This window comes from Panicum virgatum, chromosome 4K (genome assembly GCF_016808335.1).
Source record: "Panicum virgatum strain AP13 chromosome 4K, P.virgatum_v5, whole genome shotgun sequence".
Taxonomy (NCBI): domain Eukaryota; kingdom Viridiplantae; phylum Streptophyta; class Magnoliopsida; order Poales; family Poaceae; genus Panicum; species Panicum virgatum.
The window spans coordinates 23,253,860-23,279,700 of NC_053139.1; the positions used below are offsets into that span (position 1 = coordinate 23,253,860).

General features: G+C 47.1%; 2 protein-coding genes and 1 long non-coding RNA gene across 4 annotated transcripts; 1 reads left to right on the forward strand and 2 right to left on the reverse strand.

Moving 5' to 3' along the window:
• Positions 1 to 3,380: 3,380 nt before the first annotated feature.
• Positions 3,381 to 5,014, forward strand: LOC120703494. The gene is made up of 3 exons (XR_005687018.1): positions 3,381 to 3,878; positions 4,091 to 4,631; positions 4,728 to 5,014. It is a non-coding gene; the product is annotated as an uncharacterized LOC120703494 (long non-coding RNA).
• Positions 5,015 to 14,053: 9,039 nt separating this feature from the next.
• On the reverse strand, positions 14,054 to 15,728 carry LOC120703495. 2 transcript variants are annotated; one of them, XM_039987604.1, is made up of 3 exons: positions 15,337 to 15,728; positions 14,777 to 14,824; positions 14,054 to 14,327 (listed from the first exon to the last, which is right to left on the reverse strand). In XM_039987604.1, exons 1-3 carry the CDS (start codon positions 15,521 to 15,523, stop codon positions 14,290 to 14,292), a joined length of 273 nt encoding a protein of 90 aa, XP_039843538.1. In that variant the 5' UTR covers positions 15,524 to 15,728; the 3' UTR covers positions 14,054 to 14,289. The 2 variants fall into 2 exon arrangements, with proteins under 2 accessions (XP_039843538.1, XP_039843537.1); XM_039987603.1 differs by having other exon boundaries at positions 14,760 to 14,824.
• Positions 15,729 to 18,358: 2,630 nt separating this feature from the next.
• LOC120703496 (probable aquaporin TIP2-2) lies at positions 18,359 to 19,776 on the reverse strand. The gene is made up of 3 exons (XM_039987605.1): positions 19,504 to 19,776; positions 19,125 to 19,372; positions 18,359 to 19,017 (listed from the first exon to the last, which is right to left on the reverse strand). The coding sequence occupies exons 1-3, from the start codon at positions 19,631 to 19,633 to the stop codon at positions 18,649 to 18,651; spliced, it is 747 nt and encodes a 248-aa protein (XP_039843539.1). The 5' UTR covers positions 19,634 to 19,776; the 3' UTR covers positions 18,359 to 18,648.
• Positions 19,777 to 25,841: the final 6,065 nt, after the last annotated feature.

The following is a 25,841-nucleotide window of genomic DNA, read 5'->3' on the forward strand; positions in this document are numbered from 1 at the left end:
TAATTTTGCTCAAGTGAGTTGCTTTGTATTGGCTTCCGCTTTGTGTCGTGCTTTTGGCGTTCTGATTAATTCTTGCTTCCGCTTTGCGTCGAGCTTTTTCATACTGTTTCTAGAGTAACTCGTCATGAGTTGGCTTGGGTCACCTTGGTTGTTAAAAAAGAGGCGTGTCGGATTGAGTCGGGGCATAGGTCTTGTTCTTGTCGAGGAGAATTTTTTAAGGGCTCCCATTCACTCATCCCCCTCTCTGGTCGCCTGTCTCGGTCCTTCACTATATCAGAATACCAATATTAGGGACGACTGTAGACTAATATCAGTGATGGCTGAAATGCATGTCACTGTATAAATTTTCGTTGCCGATGTGAACCACATTGGTGACGCGGGAAAAGCTGTCACTAGTGATTCACAAAGGTAACGGCTGTATAATTAAGCGTTACTAATGACACATAAAGATGACGGCTATAGAATTTACGCGTAACTAATGACACGTAAAGGTGGCGGCTGTAGAATTTAACATCACTAATGACACACAAATGTGACAGCATGCATTATATTCTTCTCTTCTAGTAGTCATTACAGAAGACGGCAAATCCTTTTGGTTTTAGCTAGTTGTAGACACCAATGATGCTTCCAATCATCTAGGACAATGACCATGTTGCGGAGATGGGTCCTCACTGGCTCTGGAGCATCCTTTTTTTTTTCAAGGGCATTATAGTTAGTCTGTGATCAAACAATGCTTTACTGGCACATAACATAAGGAACTGGAACTACATATTGTACATTAAGGCCTTAAGGGCACAAAAGCTAGAACATTATTATTCATAATAATCAGTACAATATATGGCAATAAAACAGGCTTTATTATCAGATAAAATACCAAGTTTTAACACTCATAAGACAACAATCTGATCACGCCAAAACATAATAAAAAAAACATAGCATCTTCCCATTTAAAAATTTTATTAAGTGAAATATATTAAGCGACAACTTTACTTGCTAGGCAACTCAAATTTTCAAAATGATAGAATGCAGAGCAAATAATGATGTTCCCCACGAAAAAAATAGCATCTTCCAGGTTCCCTAGATTCGACACTTGCCCTTGTAAATAATGATTTCTCATTATACACTTTAGGCCCTGTTTAGTTCCAAAAACAAATTTCTACGGTATCCATCACATCGAATCTTTAGACACATGAATGGAACATTAAATGCAGTTGAAAAAATAACTAATTACACAGTATAACTGTTTTATACGAGATGAATCTTTTAAATCTAATTAGTCCATGATTGAACATTAATTGTCAAATAACAACATAATGTGATACAGTACCAAAACTCAAAACTTTTTAGCGAACTAAACACAATACTTGTTTGAGTTTCTAGCAGGTCGGTGACTCGAAGAAGCTAGTTGACGTACATTGGATTATCTGAATAAAATGCATCAACAATCAGAATAACCAATGTAAGCCAATTCAGTTAGAGTGGTCACTATGGTACAGCGATGTGAATAGGAACGACATGCATGGTTCATGTAAAGCAGCCTTGTCCGCGACGGATCTTCAATCTTTAATTTGTGAATGAAACAAAAAGACTGAGCAGTGCACTTAGTTGGCGTCCTTGGCATTCTGGGTTCGATAGCAAAATCAGCATAGTTGGCAACATTAGTCTGTTCCCTGTCCTGAGTTAACTGACAGTGAAAGATTGAATGATAACTTCTTCAGAACACAATGCATGGCAACTAGATATCTGAATGGCGACTAAACATTCAGAGAACCTGATGAATGATGCAACATCCTGCCGTGATCGATTGACATACCCTGTTTTCATGCGGCTAAATGTGATGTATATCCAGCCAATAGTTCTGCTAAAAATGTAGCTAAATAGACAGTTTAGACAACAGTGTAGACAACTGCTGTCTTTTTATCATACACAGTCAGCTAAATAGACAGTTTGTACAACCGTTTAGACAGTTGATGTCTATTTGGCTGTCTACAAAATATTTAATTCATTCTTTCACACGTATATCATGGTTATCTAGTACACAATTTGATTTTTGTAGTCATTTTGGTGCTTACATGAGAGAACACGTGATATATTGAAATAATTCGCGTGAGTCTCTTCAGACTTATTATGGCAGATACTCTCACTTATTAAAACTAGTAAGTGCGCCCGTGCTAACGCCACGGATAAACAAATAACAGCAAGCTAAGCAAGTCATATCAAGATCAAAGATCTTAAAATATCCACATTCAGGCTAAGCTAAAAACTAACATGAAATCTAGGTAAGATCAACGAAAGTAAAACCCCACGACTGCAAAACCCTAAAGAACTCAAAATCTTGATCCATGCAAATTCAAAGTACATAAATGTACCATGCACCTTCTTTTTAAACAAAATCTAAGCATTTAGCAGCAAAACTCTTTATTTTCTCTCTTTCTTCTCTACCTATAGCAGTAGTTGTCTATCAATTGACAAGATTTAAATTGACAAGGTTTCATCATATATGCCATGCAACAGGTATCTATCAATATGTTTGTATGAACTCCTAATTTACTAGCGTAAAATGGCATACACATCCGGAACAGAGCAGATAATCATCTATCCTCGATGCATATGGACTGTTCATAAAAAGTATGAAGCTTTTAGCTTAACCATCAAATTGCACCAACATATAAGCTAATTATATAGATATCTCTAGTTAAAAAAATGAGCCAAAGACTTACGAAAGCTTTAAGGCAAAATTGCAAGGCTACCCTTGTTTTGAAGTCCAACTACACATTTGCCCCTGATTTTTTTCTTTGCATGTTTGCCCCTATTTTTAGTTCCAGTTGCAAGACTGCCCCTGTTTTATTGCAAAACTGCCCCTATAATGTGCAAAATAGGGGCAGTTTTGCAATAAAACAGGGACAATTTTGCAACTGGAAGACGAAAAATAGGGGCAAACATACAAAGTTAAAAAATCAAAGGCAAACGTGCAATTGGACCTAAAAACAAGGGCAGTTTTACAAATGGCCCCTTTAAATGCAGGCCTGAGAGCAGTCATTTCATATATACAACATCCTGCAAATAAGCAATTTGAGTATTAAATCGCAAATTTGCTATCTAGATGTCTGAAACATGATTTATGACGCCAAGTTATACACACCTAGGGACCATATATCAGATGAGCTCTTTTATGGTGCACAATACTAGTCTATACTACCATCTGAAAAGGATTCGTATGTAAACATCGTACGGTTAAGATTTATTCTATACTATTGAAAGTTGATTAGTGATATGAGGTAGTATAGCTAGTTAGTATAGGTAGTATAAGGGTGATATGAGAAAGATAATTATTTTTATTTATTTTTATTTAATCATCATTCTCTTTCATAATTTAATTTTTATCCCCTGTTCTTAGCATCTACTTCTTCTCCCCTTGTCCTCTCTCTCTCACGAGCAAGCATCGCCGCCACCGGTCGCCGCCGGGAAGTCGTCCGGCGCACACGCGCCGGTGAGTCGTCGTGCGCACTCCCCGCCGCGGATCCGGATCGGGCCACCGTTTGGCGCTAGAAACCACGGGCGGCGGCGGCCCTGTGACCCGTGGTTTCCGGCGGGGATAACGACGACCGGTTCGCAGATCCATGTCTTCCAACGGGATGACGGCCAGTACTCGCGGGGTTGGCGATGTCCGGATCAGCCCCTCCCTGCAACCCATCCCCATCGCCGGGCCCTTCCCGGCAGCGGCCACGCCGACGGCCGACCTCCCCGGCGCGCAGCCTGCAGAGACCCTCTGCTCCCTTGCGGTGGTCCGATGGCTTTGGCGCCGCTGCTCCCCTGCGTGCTGGTTGCGAGATGGGATCAGGGGCCCATTGCCTCCGTCATCGCCCCTTCCGGCCAAGGTGAGCATTTTTGTCATCTTTTTTTTTTTCGTACGTGTTGTGCTTAGAATTCACCTAGGGTTACTTACTATTTTTCACTTGACTTGACATTGAGCTTGTGATTTGCGTTTAGGAGTACATTATTGGATTACTGATGTACTAATTCTTGTGTGAAATGGAGTACTGCTCTTCTGTTCAAATTAATTAAAACAAAATGTGTATAATTTTAACAGCAAAACTCAGCTTTGCCAATGGATGAGGCACTGCTGACCCTCATTTAAGGGAAAACTCAGCTTTGCAATCAGCTAAAGAGGTATTTCCTTCCTGTCAGATATATAATGCAGAGCTCACAGAAAGGTAAATTTATTGAACTCCTTTTGCTGGAAATTATGATTAATTTTGTTCTTATGTAGAATGTCTTTAATTTGCATCTGAATTTCTTGTGCCGCACTCACGCAACTGCTCTGACACGGATGAGTGCTAGCACACAAAAGCTGTGTTTGGTAGGTGATTGAGGACGCATTTGCACAAAAACCGTTGGATGAGGCACTGAAATTGTGGTGATTAGCAAGCAAGTTACTGCTCCATGTAACCATCTCATACAAGATCGTTATACAATTGTGGTGATCAGCAAGCAAGTTACTGCTTCTTTTCACTCTTGCTAATTTCGAATTTTCTTACACCATTTTATTTGATTGTCGCTTCTGCTGCATTTCAGATGGCACTCTGTCAATGGCTCCAAACTAATTCAGAAAAGCATCTATGATCTCTCAAGTCTGTACATTTGACCACATCGATGTGTGTTGACGTTAGATATCGTGTTCCTTTCAAATGCAAAAACTAATTCATTTCTGTTGATCAACTTGGCAGAGTGGTGTGTCTGTCCAGCCGTTACCAATGGTTGCCGTAGCTGGCTTGTGGTGCTCTACCTCACGTTTGTCAGTGCCCATGTGAAGATTCAAGCTGCAAATGGTTGTGTATAGTTAGGATAATATCCTATCAATGGACCCAGTTTTCCTATTTCTTAGCAATATATATACGTATTTGCTACAAGGGACGTGTTATTAAAATTTTAGCATCTTGTTTCCAGTTTTGTTTGTACATTGCCGCCAAAACTGGGTACCAATGAACACAAAACTGAAACGCTTTAATCAACAGCACAAGAACTCAAGAAGATTCAATACTTTCAGGTCTAAACCTGTTTGGTTATTAGCGCCTTAAACCAATCAGGTTTGGCTGATTCGTGTACTCTTGAGTGACCGAAGGCAAGTCAGAAATCAACAGCTACATTTCATCCGAACACATCTAAACATTCTTGCCATCTCAAATTTGCAAAGGATTTCTTGCAGTTTTTCAGAACTGGACTGCCATGAACTGCTACGAACTTTTGTGGCAAAGGTGTATGAAAGCCAACTAGAACTACGGTTCAGAGCGGAGACGCATTGGTACCAGCGTACAGATGTCCCCAAAACTTTTACGCACACTAGTCCACGAATGTGTATTAGCTGCAGATTCAACTGCAGTTGTACGCCTGTATTCCGAGTTCAATACCTTGATGGAGACTCAATTGGCACGTGGAGGACAAACGACGGCGGTCGGCCCGGGGAGGACGTGCGGTGACCTGGTGACATACGAACATCAGACAGGGGACATGACAGAATGCCGAAGCAGGGAGGACGTGCGGCGGCAGCCGACATGGGGAGGACGCGCAAGAACGAGGGGCCGGTGTCGCCCACAGGCCACAATCCCGGCCCGCACGCGGCAAGGGCCGATGTGTCACGACTACCATGGAGTCAAGACAAGACATCGCCACTGTATTACGTCTTTGCAAATAGATTAGATTACGCATTCTATTCTTGTATCGCTGCCCGATAGGTCCAGCTATTATAACCGAACCCTGCTTAAACCTGACGGCGGCTATCGCAGGAGACATGTTGTGATTGAGAATAGAGAAACTACTCGAGGGCGTCAGGGTTCTTCGCCCGGCCCGAACCCTACCGAATTTGATCTCCTCTCTTGTGATCTCACACTGCTTGATCCGAAGCAGCCACGGGTGTATCAAGTGGTATCATGTTAGAGTATATTTGGTAGTTTAGATATTGTATCCGGACTACCATACATATCCGGTGGGGTTGCCTTGCACCCCAAGTCTTGTACTCTTATATATACCGGCCGAGGTCTCAAGCTAATACAATCCATCCATTACACCAATTCTATCCCTTCTACATAGTATCACGAGTTTAGGGTTTGAGATCCAAGGCAACCTTCCGCTGCCCTAACCCTAGCACAGCCGGCGCCCCTCCTCTCGCGCCGCCGCCTTCCCCCTATTTCCCACGGCGCCCCTCCAGGGCGCCCCCTCGCCGGCCTTCTAGCGCGCCCCCGGGGAGGTCGCCCATGACCTCCGCTGGGGGGCAGCGCCCTCCATCACGGCGGATCGATTAATCCACCGCCCTTAGAGTGTCAAGCAGTAGCAGATCGGCGTACCTCGTCACCCGCATGGAATCCGCCGACGACCCAATCCGCGCTGCCGTGGTGGCAGTCGCAGTCTCCCGGCGGCGCCCGTGACCCACCTTGTGCTGCCGTGGTGGCAGCAGGGGCTCCGCGTGGCGCCTTCAACTCGTCGTCGACGAATTCCGTGCAGCACCTCCGCTCCGACCCGTCGCCTTCACGCCAGGCTTCCCGTCCACCCGGCGGCCTCCTCTGCAGCGCCCGAGCGGCTCTGTCCCGCGCGCCTCGCGCGGGCTCCCTCCGCCACCGGTCGCGCCTCTACCCTGGCCGCTTCCTCCGCATCCCGGTTGGGATCCGTTGTCGCCGGCCAGGACGTGCGCCACGCTCCGGATCCGCTGCCGTCCCTGGCGGGGATCCTCCACCGCCTCCGGCTACCTGCCGTCGCCGGGAGGGACGCGCGCCACCCGCCCTCATCGCCGTCGCCTGGCCACCTCTTTGTCACCCTCTGTTTCTCCCTCTCGCCCCGTGGCTATGGTCCGTCGTTGACCATGATGAGCAAGGGAGAGGATAAGAGTGGGGAGGAGGCCTGTGCTATGTGCACCCAGAGGCTCTACGCGAAGATTTGCTGCTGCTGATTTATTTTTGGTTAGTTTCTCTGATTTTTACTCGATCACTGATCGAGACTGAGTCGCCCACCGCCCGTTGACCTCGCGCCTCTACTTCGACATCGGCGTCGACTTCACCGGCCTCTTCTTCGTCTTCGACATGCGACATGGTGACATGGACGGTGCCCTAGGGGACGCCCATCTGTACTGCCCTCCTCGCCGCTTCGTTCGCACGTTGACCTTCGCCGGCTCGTCGTCGCCTTCACCGATCGGGATGCCTTCACCGACTTCGCCCACCGTCGTCTCGCCTCACGCTACTCGGTCTGATCAGCCGATGTGCGTGATCCACCCAGCTCCCGTGACATCCGTCCTCGTACTGCGCGCCTCTTCCCCGAGTATGGAGGGCTACCGCTGCTTCGCCTCTTCGGGCAGCCGCGGCGCCACCCGTGGTCTCCTTCGCCATTGCATCCTCACCACCACCGACTACGTCCACGACCTCATCGTTGACTTATCGCTGCGCGTCCCGCGCATGGTCTTCGTCAAGCTGTACGGGTTCTTCGCCATCTCCTTTGAGCACCGCCACCGCGCAATCCGGATCATTCGGCCTTGTACTGGAAAATCTGGGTTCCCTTCCTCACTTCGTCTAGCACAACCACGTCGCCAGCATCGCCATCTCGTCCCCGACTACTTCGTCTACTCCAGCAACAGCAGGCGTTGGCACCTTCTACCTTGCCTTCTTCTACGCCTGCGACCGCCATGGAGGCCTTCTCTGCTGGTCCCCCTCGGTGACGGCGTCTGGTTGTGCATCCTCCCTTGCACGTCCGGTATTAGCACACCGGTGCATGCCCATCGTCCCCCGATGCATTCCCGAGCAAGGCAAACTCGGGCATGTGTCGCCCGGTGGACTGACTGCATCGACTTTGGCATCGCTCCCTCTACGACTGCCTCGACGCGTCGCCATCTTCGTCTCCGGCGTCTTCTCCGTTACGCCTCCACCATGGCACTTCCTCATGTGCCCGCGGATTCCTGTGCGGCTCCTTACCATCGGCGACCTCGACAGCTCACCATCGACCACGGCTACCCTACGCACGACTTCCTCGACCACGGCTACTTGCTCCAGTTCGGCTTCTTCGACATCGGCACAAAGGGCTACCATCCGCATGAGTTTCTCGCCAGTTCTCTCCAGTCGCAGCATCCGCATTGCGCCGACGCTACAACTGCGGGGGGATGTCAGTCCGTCGGTTCCTATCTTCGGCTTCTCCTCCAGTCTCACCGTCTGCAGTGCTCCCGCTGTGACTGCGGGGGGGGGGGGGGGGGGCGGATGTTAGAGTATATTTGGTAGTTTAGATATTGTATCCGGACTGCCATACATATCCGGTGGGGTTGCCTTGCACCCCAATTCTTGTACTCTTATATATACCGGCCGAGGCCTCAAGCTAATACAATCCATCCATTACACCAATTCTATCCCTTCTACATATCAGATTCAAGCTTTCCTCGGCATTTCCTTTGATTCGTCGCCCACCCCGATCCGGTCGCCTCCACCCTCACGGAGTCGCCGACCTGCTCCGCCGGGAATCGCTCGATTCCGGCGTCCCTGCCCCGCCATCGACTTCCAGTCGTCGGCGGCCACCGCATATCGCCGGTTAGCCATCCCGGCGCCGTCGACCACACTACTTCGCGCCGCCTAGGTTGTAGTTGGATCGGGCAATCGCGTCCGCGACTTGGGATTCTGCGTCTGCGAGTCCCCAGATTTGCATCACGGGTGCTACATCGAACACTTTGACGCTGTGCATGAGTTTCCGGTGAGTGATTACTGCATTTCGTCGGTCTAGCAGATCTGCTCGGGCCTTGTTGAGGTGCGTCAAATCGAGCAGCATTCCCTTTACTTGCGGTGTAGTCACCACGGCGCCCCCTAAGCCCTCCGTGCAGACCCAAATTCTCCTCACACAAATGGAGGAGCGTGCTCAGGCAGAGGATGCGCACTGGGACAATGTCATGAAGAGCCTAGATTTGTTGTTTACCAAGGTAGCAACTATGGAGAATCGCCAGCAGCGCGTGGAGACACAGTTGGATGTTTCAGCGCGGGTCATGGAACAGGTGTTGCTTGATCAACAAACGTTAGCCAAACAAATGGAGTCCACAGGTAACGTAGTTGCTCAGTTAACTATCAACCAGATGAGATCTCGACAGGACAGGCCTCCAAGCCCAGCCTCTAGTGACAGTACAGATGAGATTGCCTTTCGTCAGCGGCAACACACACATACTAGGGGTCCAGTTCCACAGCCTGGCCGTGATGGTGCTCCACCACACAGAACACACCACAGGGACAGAACTGGACAGGGAGAACAATATCATTCTAGGAATTACACACCTAAGATGCAGTTTCCCTCTTTCACAGGCTCCAACCCAAGTATCTGGAGGGACAAATGTGAGGACTATTTTAGAATCTTCAATTTACCAGAAAGTCTGTGGTCCACATATGCTTCATTACATATGGATGATAAAGCTGCAAAATGGCTCAAGGTCTATAAACTGAAGAATGGGCTAGGTGATTGGTCAACATTCATTACTGCAGTGGAACAAAAGTTTGGCAGCAATGATTATAGGGAGTCTCTAAACCAATTGTTGGAGTTACAACAACACACTACCCTGGAACAATACATCTCAATATTTGAGGATCTTCAGTACCAGGTGGCTATGCACAATAGTGAGCTGGGAGAAGTGTTCTTTACCACACAATTCCTCAGGGGTCTGAAACCAGAAATAGGCAATGTGGTCCAATCCCAAATACTAGAAACTTTGGACAGGGCAATGCTGTTAGCCAAAATTCAGCAACAGGTTGTGGACAAAGGGAAAATAGATGGTCCAAACCAGGGAACAATTACAAAGCAGCTATTCCTACTGTCAAACAGGATGCGAAGGGTACTGCTACAACTAGCCCACTATGGAAGGAAAGGCAAACAAGAGATTACCTGAAAGCCAATGGGTTATGCTTTTATTGCAGAGAACCTTATGATGCAAATCATGCCAAATCTTGTACCAAAAGACCCCACCACCAACTGAATGCCTTGTCAGTAATGGTTTGGATGCAATCCTAACAGAGGAAGTAATACAACAACTAGAAATGGAAGATAACCTAGCTTCTGAGTTTTGTTAGTTATCCCTTAATGCATTAGCAGGGACTGCACAAGGGGAAGCACTTGTGGTGAGAGCCTTAGTACAAAACAAGGTTATGCTAATCTTGGTGGATAATGGCAGTTCTCATAGTTTTATCAATCAACAATTTGTCCAGCTCTTAAACATTCCAACACTACCCATGCCTGCACAACAAGTGAGATTGGCTAATGGTGACACATTAACAACAAACACCTGGATTCCCAAACTGGAATAGTGGAGTAATGGGTATACAGTTCAGACTAACATGAAAGTTCTGCAGATGCCTGCTTATGATGCAATTCTAGGCTATGACTGGTTGAAGGCCAACAGTCCTATGCAGTGCAATTAGGCTGAAAAGACTCTGCAATTCCAACATAAAGATCAACAGGTTACTCTTCAGGGTATTAGGCCAGCTGAAACTACTATCCCTGAGGTATCTGTCACACAAGTGAGAAAGTGGGTGCATGGGAATGATGTCTGGGCCATGGCAGTGATAGAAGAAGTACCTGTAGAACACACTATAGAGCAGAACACAGTTATCTAGCAGCTGTTACAACAATACCAAGATGTGTTTCAGGAGCCCCAGCACCTTCCACCACATAGGTTCTATGATCATCATATTCCCTTACTGCCATGGTCTGCTCCTGTCAACTCCAAACCATATAAATATTCACCTCATCACAAGGATGAGATTGAGAAGCAAGTGAAACAGTTGTTGGCTGCAGGATTGATCACCCAGAGTTGTAGTCCTTTTGCCAGTCCAGTATTGTTGGTTTTGAAGAAGGACGGCTCCTAGAGATTTTGTGTAGACTACAGGAAGTTAAATGACATCACAGTTAAGAACAGGTTTCCCATGCCTTTGATTGATGAAATTTTGGACGAATTAGCAAGGACAACATACTTCACCAAACTTGACATGAGGTCTGGTTATCATCAAGTCAGGATGAAACAAGAGGATGAGTTCAAAACAGCGTTCAAAACTCATCAGGGCCATTATCAATTTAGGGTAATGCCTTTTGTCTTGACCAACGCCCCAGCAACTTTTCAATGTATCATGAATGAGATCTTAGCTCCCTTCTTGAGAAAGTTTGTCATGGTGTTCCTAGATGATATTTTAATCTATAGTCCAGATTTTGAAACTCATATTCACCATCTCACACTGGTTCTGGATAAATTGAGAGAGAATCAGTTGTTCATGAAGGCAAGTAAATGCTCATTTGCCCAAACCAAATTGGAATATTTGGGACATATTATTTCAGATAAAGGAGTTGCTATAGATCCTAGCAAAATTGAAGCAATGATTACATGGCCAGTACCCACTACAGTAATAGCTTTGAGAGGTTTTTTGGGGTTGACTGGATACTATAGAAAGTTTGTGCAACATTATGGATTGATAGCATACCCCCTTACACAGCTTTTGAGAAAGAAACAATTTTAGTGGAATGCACAGGCACAGCAGGCTTTTGAACAATTGAAACAAGCCATGGCTAGCACTCCTGTACTTGCTTTGCCAGATTTCAATGAGCAATTTATAGTCGAGACTGATGCTTCAGATGTGGGGATTGGGGATGTCCTCATGCAAAAAGGTCAGCCTATAGCATATCTCAGCAAGGCATTGGCTCAGCAACACAAACACTTATCAATCTATGAAAAAGAATTTCTGGCATTGATTATGGCAGTCGAAAAGTGGAGGCAATACTTGCAACACCATGAGTTCATCATTAGGACTGATCACAAAAGCCTGACTTATCTTACTGAGCAAAACCTACACTCTGATATGCAAAGAAAAGCAATGAACAGGTTGATGGGCCTTCAATTCAAAGTGGTGTACAGAAAAAGGTAAAGAGAATGCTGCAACTGATGTTTTATCAAGGGCTGGCCACCTCTTAGCCATTCAAGTAGTGTCAACCATGCAACCAATATGGATTCAGGAATTGCTGAATTCCTATGCTACTGACCCCAAAGCCCAGCAGTTACTAACACAATTGGCCATAACTAGCCCAGATGCTAAAGGTTATAGTTTAGACAGAGGAGTGATCAGGTTCAAAAACAAACTTTGGGTAGCTCAAAACTCAGCACTACAGACCAAGATTATCACTGCTTTCCATGCTAGTGCTATTGGTGGACACTCGGGGGTTCAAGCAACATACCACAGAATTAACAAGTTGTTTCATTGGAAAGGACTCAAGGTGGCCGTGGAGGATTTTATCAAACAATGCCAGATTTGTCAGATTTTATCAAACAATGCCAGATTTGTCAGCAGGCAAAGCACTTGAACACTAGTCTTGCAGGACTTTTATAGCCACTGCCCATCCCAGAGGGAGCTTGGCAAGATTTATCAATGGACTTTATTGAGGGACTGCCAAAGTCTGAAGGATACACAGTGATTCTAGTTGTGGTGGACAAATTTACAAAGTATGCACATTTCATTCCAATTAAGCATCCCTATACTGCTCACACCATAGCACAGTCAGTCTTTGATAACGGAGTGAAACTACATGGAATGCCTAAAACTATTATCTCAGACAGGGACAAAGTGTTCACAAGCATCTTTTGGAAAAAGTTGGTCCAATTGTTGGGTACACAATTGATTTTTAGCTCGGCATACCACCCACAGACAGATGGGCAAACCGAAAGGGTTAATCAATGCTTAGAGATGTACTTGAGGTGTGTGACTTATGAGGCACCACAGAAATGGAAGCAAATACTGTCCCAAGCTGAATTTTGGTACAACACTTCGTTCCATTCTTCTATAGGCTATTCTCCTTTCCATGATCTCTATGGATATGACCCAACTACTGGTTATTTACATGTGCCCCTGAAGACATGCAGCTCGATAAATGAGAGGGTGCAAGAGTTACAGAATCAAGCTGTTGTTCTGAAGGAACAGTTGTCTAGACCACAAAACAAGATGAAGCTGTCGGCTGATAAGCATCGATCTGATAAAGAGTATCAGGTGGGGGAGTTAGTCCTGCTGAAATTACAGCCTTATGCTCAGTCCTCCTTGGTTAACAGACTTTATCCAAAGTTGTCATTCAAGTACTTTGGGCCTTACAAAGTCACAGAACGGATTGGTCGGGCTGCCTATCGTCTGGACTTGCCGGAGAATAGTCAAATTCACCCGGTGTTCCATGTGTCCCAATTGAAACCATTTTTGCCTAACTATACACCTGTCTTTTCTGAACTTCCTAAAGTTGCAGAATTGGACATTCAAGATCTTCTACCAGAGGCAATCTTGGAGCGCCGACTTGTCAAGAAAGGGGGTAAAGCGGTTCCACAAGCGCTTGTCAAATGGTCCAAGCTTCCTGCTCAAATGACTACGTGGGAAGATTGGTATGTCCTGAAGGAGAGATTCCCAGAGGCGCTTGCTGTAGGTGCAGCAACTTCTTGAGCTGGGGGAAATGTCATGACTACCATGGAGTCAAGACAAGACGTCGCCACTATATTACGTCTTTGCAAGTAGAATACACATTCTATTCTTGTATCGCTGACCGATGGGTCCAGCTATTGTAACCGAACCCGGCTTAAACCTGACGGCGGCTACCGCAGGAGACGTGTTGTGATTGAGAATAGAGAAACTACTCGAGGGCGTCAGGGTTCTTCGCCCGGCCCGAACCCTACCGAATTTGATCTCCTCTCTTGTGATCTCACGCTGCTTGATCCGAAGCAGCCACGGGTGTATCACGATGGCACCTGTCCACGAGCGGGGACCCGATCTTCCGGCCGGCGACGACGAGGACGACCGGAGCAGGCACCAGGCACCAGGCAGACACTTGGGAGGAGGCGACCGCCGGTCAAAGGTGCCACCACGAACGGCGCAGGATGAGGGCCGGCAGGCTGGAAGGGAGGAGGCAAGCGGAGCTGGCAATTCGATGAGGACGGGGGCGGCTGCCTGGAAGGGAGGATGCGATCGGCGCTAGTCAGATGCACGAGTGGCGGCGCGGCCTGTAAGGGGGACGGGGCAGACGGAGAGGGGATGGGGGCTGAAATGTAAAAAATCTCTAATTGTCCTCAATTTATTATATTAAATTACCAATTACATTCTTACCCCTTCTAATTGATGGTCAGATCTTTTCCATACTACATACTATCAAGTGGTAGTATTGTGCACTGTAAAAGACCTCATATCAGATTGGAGAACTGAAACATTTCCATATGACAACATGGCTTCATTCTTTGCCTCCATATTCACCACAGCATATCATCCTTTTATCATCAGTTCAGCTTTCATGGAGGACCACGTATCTGAAGCATGTGCCTGAACATATAGCACACATAAATCTTCTAATGCCTAAACATCTTCTACTTTATAAATCTGAAACTTCTGTTTCAACCTCATTTGGGATAACACAAATCATAATTGTTGCTCCCCATCAACAAACACCCAAATAACACTTTTGTTTATTCCAGAGCATACCAGAAAGATGCACATCACCAAATAACTTTCCAAACATATTAAACATAGATTAGAGGTTCTTCAGTTGTTTCGAATGAGAGAATGATTTACCAGCTCTCAACTTGGAGGAAACAGTTTCAACACTGACATGACTATATCAAAAAGTGTAACACAAATTGAATGAATGCACTGCAGTAAACATAAAGAACAGTCTAGCTATTTAGCTTTTCACAGCAAAAGAAAAACAGAAATTAATATGGTAAAAGAGGAATGCAGAATGGAAATCTGGCTAACCAATTGTGCTTGCTCACCGGTTGCTTTGATTTGCCATTCTTTTGTCCTATCTTCTGTTCTACAATCTGCACAAAGAGGTGAGATAAATTGAAATTGAGAGCAAAGAAAAAAAGAATAAATGATGTCATTCGTCCAGAGTAGTTACATTTTTAGATTTAGTTTTGGCTCTCATACAAACTTGCCAAGGCCAAAACATCTCACCACCATTCCAAATAAATAGAAGTAATCTAAATCAAACATGTTTTTGTTTTTTTGCGAATGGAAAATAATTTCTATGCCCGATGCACTGCCGCCACCACCATGAGAATAAATGATTGCCTTGGATTTTTAGGGAAGTCTTAAAGTTGCCTCGGTCGTCTAGGATTAAACAAACGAATATATCCAAACAAGGAAGCATTGAATTATTTGTCGTACTCCGCTCCCTCCCCACGAGCATCATCCGAAGCAGAGCAAGCAACACAAGACGCAACCTTTTTTTTTTGGATTTGGATCGCCAAGAACCGCTCGTGTATTGGGGCTCACAAATCAGCGACGAATTCATTTGGATTGTGAGATTTGAGCAAGAAGGGGAGCCTACCAGGTGGGTTTTTTGATGGAGGTCTTCTCGTCGCCGTTCCACCGCCGGAGCCGGCTCCCGGGGCTGCCTCGTCGTCGCCACTGCCGCCGCCGACATGGAGCATCATGGCGCTGCCTGCACCGTCGCACCATCGTGCTGCTGGTGGTGGTGCTAGTACGGCTGCTGGTGGTGGTACTGTGGAGCCCATCTCGCCGGGGCCGATTGCTGCTGCGGCGGCAGCTTGTGGTGGTGGTGCTGCTCGTGGATGAGCTGGAGGTGGTGCCCCGTGGCGGCGGCCTGGTGCAGCAGCACCGCCGCCGGCCCGTCCGCTTCTGCCCGTGACGCCGCCGGTCCTCCGGAGTTCGATTGCGCCGCCGCAAGTCCGAGGCGTCCGCGACACCCCCCCCCCCCCCCCCGCCGGTCCGAGTCCACGAGCGCCGCCGCCGGTCCGAGTCGTCAGCGAGCGCCGCCGCTGGTCCAAGGCGTCCGCGCGCGGCTTGCCGGGGTGTCGGAGTCGGAGGTCGCGAGAGCCACTGCCGGCTCCTCCGTTTTTCGACGGGCGGGTGCCGCCTCCTTTTTTTCTTGTTTTTTGACGACAGGAGTCGAGGAGTTGCGCCGCGCGTGGGTTCCTTCGCGGGAGTGGAGGATGGATGAGTGAGGAGGGTTTGGTCCAGGTAACATGGGCCGTTGGATCTGAGTGAGTAAGAGAAAGTAGATCTCTGAAATAATCTGTGCTGTTCATTTGAATGATTAGTTGGATTTTGGTGTAGTATTGTGGGTGTACTTAGGATAGATGAGGAGAAATAATGACTGTGGTAATCAAATGTTTGGGTGTACTTAAGAAAGTTTTTTTGTGGATTATATGTAGTAGAGACTTACTCCATATATATACCTTTGTTGAGCTGTTATACTAATCCAATTGACAGTAACACAAAGTCTACATTAGCTAGCCCATAGCACAAAGCAAACATCACATGACTCAATTAGTAAACAAAATAGAGGCACAAATCATAAAGTCATTTACATATGATGGTATGAGTTAATTTTAAATGGCAGAGCAGAGCCTCGCACAAGTACTCAAGCAAGTACTAGAGGCAAAAAGCAGAGCAACCACAAGAAGCAAAGCAAGCACCAGCAGCGGAGAGCAAGCACCAGCAGCGGAGCAGAGGGGAGGGGAGACTGGAGATGAATTTCTGGCCATTGCAGTCCTGCAGAGAGCCGCACAAGGCCACAGACCAGCAGAGGATTCGCACGGAGCCGGGGGCGTCGACCAGCAGAAGAGGCGCAGAGGAGCCCGGGCCGCACGGAGGCGCAGAGGAGGTGGGGCCGTCGGCCAGCAGATGTGGCGCAGAGGAGGCGGGGCCGCACGGGGCAGTGGCCTCGTGGACAGGCGGAGATGCGCGGCGGCGCAGAGGAGCTAGGGTCATCCGCCGTTTTCCTCGCAGACGACGCCGACGACCCCTTCCTGGACTGCGCCGCAAAAGCTTTCCGCTCCCGCATTGCCTCCGCCTTGAGCAGCTCCCGCACCGCTGCCGCTGCCAGCTTCTCTTCCTGCCGCATGGTGGCCGCCGCCGCTTGCAGATAGGGTTGGATGACTGCGATTTTGGGGATATTTGCAGGAAGATTTCGGAGGAGAATGGCGTGAGGATTTACCGTGCAAAGGCCAAGTCCTCCACGCGCGTCCGTGCTCATCGAATCCCCGTCGCCGTCGCCGTCATGCAGCGAGGCGTACAACGGGCACGAGGAGTCGGCGACTCCCCTTGGAGCACGCGCTCCTGCCGTAGTCGAACGAGACGACGGCAACGCTCTCTTACTTCAGTTAATGGAGGCCACGCCGGACGATTTTGCTGATTTCAACGCAAATCGACGGCAGTTGGCTCGCCGTTGTGCTTGCCCTAAAGCACTGCAAGTCTCTCTCTCTCTCTCTCTCTCTCTCTCTCTCTCTCTCTCTCTCTCTCTCTCTCTCTCTCTCTCTCTCTCTCTCTCTCTCTCTCTCTCTCTCTCTCTCTCTCTCTCTCTCTCTTCCTTTGCAGAATTCAAGAACCTCTAGCAGCGCAAGTCAATCAACAGGAGAAAAATTCAGAACAAAAAAGTTCACCAAGGATTGGTACATTTGAGTAAACCTGTAATATCCCGAGGGGCTCGCTGGTTTAGCCATTGCTTTATTTAACACTAGTCCCAAACCATGCAGAACAATCATCTTCCATCTTGATTCAAGAAGTGAACAGGGCATGTCCTATTGATTGCATGTGGAGCAAGCAAGGAAGTGGACTGATGTGAGGCAACTCTGCTCAGCTGCCCGCCTGGGAGCCGAGCGCGAGCCGAGAGAGGAGAGACGCCAGTGATGACGAGCGCTGCGAGCCTTGCCCGCGTGCATGGGAGCCGAGCGAGTAGGCATCGTCGGATCGATGGAGTCTCCATGTGGCAGTAATCCGGGACGGGTCCTCAGGGACAGTGGTTTGGAGACCGTCCCCACCCAATTTTTTTTCCCCTATATATAGCTAGCGGCCAAGCAACCACACCCAACACTGGTGACTATTTATTTGTTCCAGCTCAACTATAATAATCTAGCCCATTTATGAATACGAATATTAATTGAATGTATTTTTGTTAAAATAATTAGGTGTGCATTTGTACACCATGCACCTATAGTGTGTCTGCCTCTACCAGTAAGTGGAAGAACAAATCCGGCTATTGGTTTCGAATGTAGGGAGTTGAAGTGTTGAGGTAGCGATTGTTTGCTAGACGCCTCCTTTCCCTTAACCGAAGTAACATTTTGAGATACTTTAAGTCAAAATTCTAGTAGAAAGCAAAAGTCAATGCTGACAGTAATCTTACAAACAGAAGCTAATTAGAGAGTGTTTGGATCGAAGTGCTAATGTCCAAAAATACTAAAGTTTAGCACTAGTTCATCTAAACAGGAATACCAATGAGATGATCAAGACTTTAGATAAGACTAAGAAAATTTAGTAAAGGTACGAGTGCTTAATATATACTAAAATTTAACATCTAACTTTAATCTATCCAAACAGACGACGAAGAATGTAGAGACCGAATAAAGTTATTGCAAATCTCGCAATAAGAATCAACAGGAACGCTCTGGTTCTGGAACCCCACCAACTTCACACTAACCACGTTACAAAAACGGAGCAAATGGAGAAACATGACCAATCATATCCAAACGCATGTGCACAGCCTCTGGGGCTTTGATCTGAACCACACAACGACAAGCTGCGATGCTGCCCATCACAGCCTGACCCTCACTTTATGCTGCCAACACTAGGATTGAGAGAAACCAAACAACAATGCAACGGCGCCTCTTCTTGGGAGCGCTTAGAAGTCGCTGCCGGCGACGGGGGCATGGTCGCCGCACATGTAGATGTACCGGTAGACGATGCCGGCGAGGCCGCCGCCGATGAGCGGGCCGACCCAGTAGATCCAGATGTTTGTGAAGTCGCCGCTGGCCACGGCGGGGCCGAAGGAGCGGGCCGGGTTCATGGACCCGCCGGAGAAGGGCCCGGCGACGAGGATGTTGGCGCCGACGATGAATCCGATGGCGATGGGGGCGATGGTGCCGAGGGAGCCCTTCTTGGGGTCGGCCGCGGTGGCGTACACGGTGTAGACGAGGCCGAAGGTGACGATGATCTCCATCACGACGCCCTCGAACGCGCCGATGCCGGAGAGGCCGTGGGTCGGGGTCGCCTGCCCAGGAGAAAATAAAGGAATCGATGTCAGTGCAAGGTTTGCATTTCGAGCACTGGCGGCTGCCGGCGAGCTGCTTTGTACATCTGGTGAACTTGACGTCGTACCACGCCGGTGGAGAACTGGACGAGGACGGCGCCGACGATGGCGCCGAGGAGCTGCGCGATCCAGTAGAAGATGCCGGTGAGGATGGTGATCTGGCCGCCGAGGGCGAGGCCGAAAGTGACGGCGGGGTTGACGTGGCCGCCGGAGATGTTGGCGCCGATGGCGACCGCGACGAAGAGCCCGAACCCGTGGCACACCGCCACGGCGATCAGACCCGAAGGGTCAAGAGGCGCGCCGCCGGACAACTTGGCTGCAACGACCCATCGATACAGTTTCGTCAGCAAATTAAAGGCATCGTCGTCGATCGTGGTCGGCGGGCTGCGCGTGCCGATCCATGCCCGCGCACGCAAATCATTTAGTGGTGATCAGTGAGTGACTCACTGTAGGCGATGGCGGAGCCGACGCCGGCGAAGACGAAGACGAGGGTGGAGATGAACTCGGCGATGTAGGCCTTGAGGGAGGCCGCGCTGAAGGAGTCATCGAACCGGCCGAAGGCGATGTTGCCCGACATTGTGGTAGTGGAAAGGGAGGTTGCCGGGACGAGCTGAGACTGGGTAGGAGTTGCGATGGTAGCCACTCGCTGAGGATACAGATCAAGGACGGGGCGAGTGAGCTGCCGTTCTTATAGGGGAGCTGCCTGCCTCACTCAACTCTCTTCAGATGCTAAATAAATGTGACTATGGGAGAAACAACTATTTGAGGCCATATTGGATCGGGTTTGTGTTACTATGGATCCGATATTATACCTTTCCTTTTTGTTTTAGCATTACTGCATTAGAGATGCCTGGAACTTTGACTTGCCATGAGTCGATGGCATAGAAAAGCACATTGAACTTTGTTATTAGGATGGAACAGTTCTATGTTCTAACCAAGTTCTTCGTTCCATTTACATTAGTGAAAAAAATGTAAATAGAACAATAAAAATTTGGAACTGCAGCCCAATAATTTTCAAGCCATTGAATTCGATGCATGTTCCACATCTAATTTTAGCCAAGGCATACCCTTGACCAGCATGTACACATGCCACTAAGCCCGTCCCCCCCTTTGCCTCTGCAAGTCTGCATGGACGGAGCCAAATCGAGCCTCGCCCCCTTGCAGCTCTTCCCAACTTATTTGACGGTGTTCCGAGAGCAGCTTTTAAAATGAATCTGATATAAGCTCTGCCAAACAGTTTTATCTAAAAAATGATTCGAGATTAAATTTGTAAAGGTAATCAATTTTTTGAAACAAACAAAGAGACTATGAGCTGAAGGTAACAAATAGTAGTGGTAGTGGCTATTGCAGGAGATGCCACCACCTAACTGCTATAAGATAGCGGCTTTAGAGTAGTAGCCTACAACATAGCGCCACTGTTTCGTCTAGCGGACTATCTCTTGACATGAAAAAGGTGTTATTCCCCGTGCAGCCAATAGGGCCATGTTGCTGGCTTCTTCTCAGTCGTTGGATCACGTCCCTGGCTTATCATCAGGCGTTGGATCAGTGCTGAGGAACCCGTGCAGTGCAAAACGGACATCTGTGCTAGGGCTCTAGGCCTCTACATCTCTCCAGAACCTCCGGCAAACGCTCAAAAAGAGAAGCGGGCATGTTTTAATGAGACTCCAGCAAACCCTCAAACAGAGAAGCGAGCACGTTTTAACAAGGACAACGATATTGCTAACCCTAGTCCCTAGACGAACAACGCAAAGGAAAAAAGCCAATCAAATCATCAGGTGTGCACTCTTTCTTGCCATGAATCCCTTTTTTGCCATAAATCTATGTTCCTTGCTCAACCAGTCGCAACACGCATACTACAACGCCGACGACCACGACCCAACGTCTCCTTTGTTTCAATCCCCTCTTCGCTCACCGTTGGTGCCGAGATGCAACGGCCTGGCTGAACCCCGCCATAGCGACGCTCTGCTCGGGGCCGTCGCTGGTCTGAGCTGGCCGCGGCGCCGCACACCTTCCTAGCCACGCATTGGACTGGCTGCACCGGCCGCCTGCAGCACCTAGGCCTCTCCGGCCTGGCCGCCCGACCTCAGCCTCGCCGCATGCACGCCACGTAAGAAGGGGGAGGAGACGGAATGCATCGCAGACTCCAGCATCGGCAACCAGTGGCTGCACTGCATCCTTTGTTTCAATTCAATCCCCTCTTCCTTCTCCAATATCGTCAAATACCAATCCAGTCTCCTGACCACCACTTCGATGAAAAATTGCAATATTAGGACTGCAAAGGCCAATGTTTATAGTCCCATTTTTGCAAATTTCATCTCATAGAACAAATAAAACAACACTGCTTTAAAACTCTATAATATAAATCCCGTACCTATCTTCTCATGTCAAAGAGATTACCCCATTAAAACAATTGTTACTAACACAGTTGTAATGTTTGTTTTAGGAAACCAATAAGCAAAGAATTTTTTTAAAAAAAAGGAACGCAGATATCATGCAGATCACATATACCTTGTATTGCTATTTAACTCGTGCTAACATATATCATGTATTCATTTTTATAATTTTCTTTGCCTTATTTCCCTTCCTCATATTTAGAAAAAAAAATAGGGATCAGAAGACAAAAAAACAATGCCTCACAATATCTCTGATTAGGTGTGCCCAAAATTTATTAAACATGACCCAACTATACTACTACAGAATAGGCCTTTGTTCCAGGTAATTTGTTCCGGTTACCTTTGGGCCCGGGACAAAATGTGGCTTTTGTTCCGGGTCCAAAGGCTAGCCGGGCCAGCAGGGGGACAGGGGCCTTTTGTCCCGGGTGGAGCCACCAACCGGGACAAAAGGCCCCCCTTTTTGTCCCGGTTGGTGACTCCACCCGGGACAAAAGGTCCAACCCTTTTATCCCGGTTGGTAACACCAACCGGACAAAAGGGTAACTCTTTTATCCCGGTTGGTGTTACCAACCCGGACAAAAGGGCCCTCCACGTGATAGTTCAAAAGGGAGTTATTCTTTACTGAGTCACATGTACTATTTAGGTGAGTTGGCAAAGAAGCCATGCGCTAGGCAATAGGTCTTGGGTTCCAATCCCGCAGGGCGCAAAGATTTTTTAGCGCGAGGGACATTTTGTCCCGGTTCTACCACCCGGGACAAAAGCTTTTGTCCTGGCACTACTGGAGAATGTCATATTGGTACCAGCACGTTAGTGCCGGTCAAATAGGAGCCGGCACTAACGTGCCTGTACAGTACAAGGCGGGCACGTTAGTGCCGGCTAGCAACACCAGCCGGTACTAACGTGCCATCCCCCAACGGTCCGCGTGCATGCCACAACGGTCATAAGACACGTTAGTGCCGGCTGGAAAGTCTAGCCGGCACTAACTTGGTCAATTGCAAGTTAGTGCCGGCTGGTGGCTCTAGCCGGCACTAAATTGCCCCATATATCAGGCACTCCTTCTTCCCCAGCCCGACCATTTCATTTGGCCGAGCTCCTCCTCTCTCTCATGGCGTGTTAGAGGGGAGGTGCTGCCCATTTCCCCCCAAATTTGTGAGGATTTCACCCATCCAAGTGCACCAAAGGTTAGTAGCTTCTTCCACTCTTCTTTCACGGTGTTTATTCTTTGTTTCATGCTTTCTAGATAAAGAAAATAATGATTTTAAGGTTGAGGAAAAATGAGCATAATTTTCCGATTTGTTCATTAATTTGAGCAAAATAGAATCGATTTGTTACTTTTAGAGAAGGTTTTCTAGATAGTTTGACTATGACACATTTAGAGTAATTTTTTTGAATTATTTCACGGGGACATGTGTATATGTTATAATGCAAAATTTTAAGAATTTTAAGGATGAGGGAAAATGAGCATGATTTATTAATTTGTTCATTAATTTGAGCAAGGTAGAATTGATTTGTTGCTTTTTAGAGAATGATTACTATATAGTTTGACTATCACACATTTAGAATGATTTTTTTGAATTATTTCATGGTGACATATGTATATGTTATTGTGCCAATTTATTTTGCTATTTAGTTTAAATTTACTAGATAGGTGGCCTATGACACATTTACATTTTTTTTGAATTACTTCATAGTAACCTGTTTTTAGGGATAATGAGCATGATTTTTTTAATTTGTACAGATGGACCGGCAATGGATGCACAGAAGCCGGAGCACCTCGGCATGGATTCAGGATTTAGATTCTTTTCTCAAGGCGGCAATGGCAAATAGGTCGCCAAAGGGTTTAATGTGTTGTCCATGCAGTGTTTGCGAAAATAAAAAGGAATTCCGAAAAAGAGATACACTATGGAATCACCTGGCCTTGAATGGATTCATGAGTAACTATACCCTTTGGACCAAGCACGGCGAAGTTGGAGTTATGATGGAAGATAATGAAGAAGATGACGATGGTGATAACAATCTTCCAGATTGGGCATGGGTTCATGAAGCAGGTGGCTTTCAAGATGAACCAATGGACGAGGGTGAAGCAAATGTTGCACAAGAGGAGCCACCTGACGAGCTAGGTCAGGCGTTGCTTGATGCACAGAAAGACAATGAGACTGTGAAGGAGGCATTAAAGTTCGAGAAGATGTTGGAGGATTACAAAAAGGCGTTGTTCCCTAGTTGCAAACCGGAGCAAAAGAAGTTGGGTACCACGCTGGAGATGCTGAAATGGAAGGCAACTAATGGTGTCACCGATAAGGGATTTGGTGAGCTATTAAAGATTGTAAAGAACATGCTTCCTGAAGATAATGAACTGCCGTCAACAACATACGAAGCTAAAAAGATGGTTTGCCCTCTTGGATTGGACGTGCAAAAGATTCACGCATGTCCTAACGACTGCATCTTGTATCGCGGCGAATACGAGAATTTGGAAGCTTGTCCTATTTGCAGCGCATTGTGGTATAAGATCAGGCGAGATGATCCAGGTGATGTTGATGGGCAGCCGGTAAAGAAGAGAGTTCCCGCAAAGTTGGTGTGGTACTTCCCTATAATACCACGTCTGAAATGTTTTTTTAAAAATAAGGATAACGCTAAGTTGATGCGGTGGCACAAAGAAGACCGTAAGGAGGATCACATGATCAAACACCCAGCAGATGGGTCCCAGTGGAGAAATCTTAACCGAGAGTATCCTCAATTTGACAACGACCCAAGAAATATAAGATTTGCTCTAAGTACGGATGGAATGAATCCGTACGGTGAGTTTGGCAGCGCTCATAGTACATGGCCCGTGACCCTATGTATGTTCAACCTTCTTCCTTGGTTGTGCCTGAAGCGTAAGTTCATCATGATGCCAGTGCTTATAGAAGGGCCAAAAGAACCTGGCAACGACATTGATGTGTTCCTGCAACCCTTGATGGATGATCTCTTACTACTCTGGAAAGAAGAAGGTGTACGTGTGTGGGATGAGTATAAACAGGAGTCCTTCAACATCCGAGTTTTGCTTTTTGTATGCATCAATGATTGGCTTGCACTTGCAAAACTTTTGGGACAGTCGAACATGGGATACATGGACTGTACCCACTGTTATGATGAGACCGATAGCATTTATTTGAAACACTGTAAGAAGTGCGTATACATGGGGCATCACCGATTCCTTCCTACCGATCACCCCCTAAGAACCGAAGGGAAGCATTTCAAAGGAGAACCCGAAACTCGTCCAAAGCCTCTGTTCCGTAATGGAAAGCGTGTGTTCTCGATGATCAAGAATGTGAAGGTAGTATTTGGAAAGGGTCCCGGTAGCCAACCTGTTCCCAAGGATGACCAGGGACATGTTCTAATGTGGAAGAAGAAGTCTATATTGTGGAACCTACCTTATTGGCAAGTCTTACAAGTTCGCAACGCAATTGATGTGATGCATCTGTCGAAGAATCTTTGCGTGAACCTACTAGGCTTTCTGGGAGTGTATGGTAAGTCAAAAGACACATTGGAAGCAAGGCGCGACATGCAGCAGCTAGCTGGGCGACAAGGCTTGCAACCCGAGAAGAGAGACAAATGATGACACTATTTAAAACCTGCCAGCTATAATCTGAGCAAAGAGGAGAAGGAAAGTATGTTCGATTGCTTGAACAGTATCAAGGTCCCGTCTGGGTACTCCTCAAATATACAGGGCATAATAAATGTGAAAGAGAAGAAAATCCAAAATTTGAAGTCCCATGACTGCCATGTCCTGATGACACAATTACTTCTGGTTATACTGAGGGGTGTTCTACCGGAAAATGTGAGATTGGCAGTTGTAAAGCTTTGTGCGTTCATGAATGAAATTTCGCAAAAAGTAATTAATCCAAATAATCCAATAAAGCTGCAGAAAGACATTGTCGAATGTCTTGTCAGCTTCGAGATGGTCTTCCCACCTTCCTTCTTCAACATTATGACACACCTTCTAGTTCATATTGTGACAGAAATAACTATCCTGGGTCCTATTTTTCTACACAATATGTTCCCTTTTGAGAGGTTCATGGCCGTATTGAAGAAGTACGTGCGTAAACGTTCTCGCCTAGAAGGATGCATTGCTAAGGGCTATGGAACAGAGGAGGTCATTGAGTTTTGCGTTGACTATCTTCCTGATCTCAATCCGATTGGGCTCCCTATGTCACACCATGAGGGGCGACTAAAGGGAAAAGGCACACTAGGAAAGAAATATAATGTGAACATCCCTTGTAGTGAATTCAGCCAAGCGAACTTCACGGTTCTTCAGAATTCATCCAAGGTGGCTCCATATATTGACGAGCACATGAATATTATACAGTCTGAAAATCCACAGAAGAATCTTGCTTGGATTACACGCCAACATAA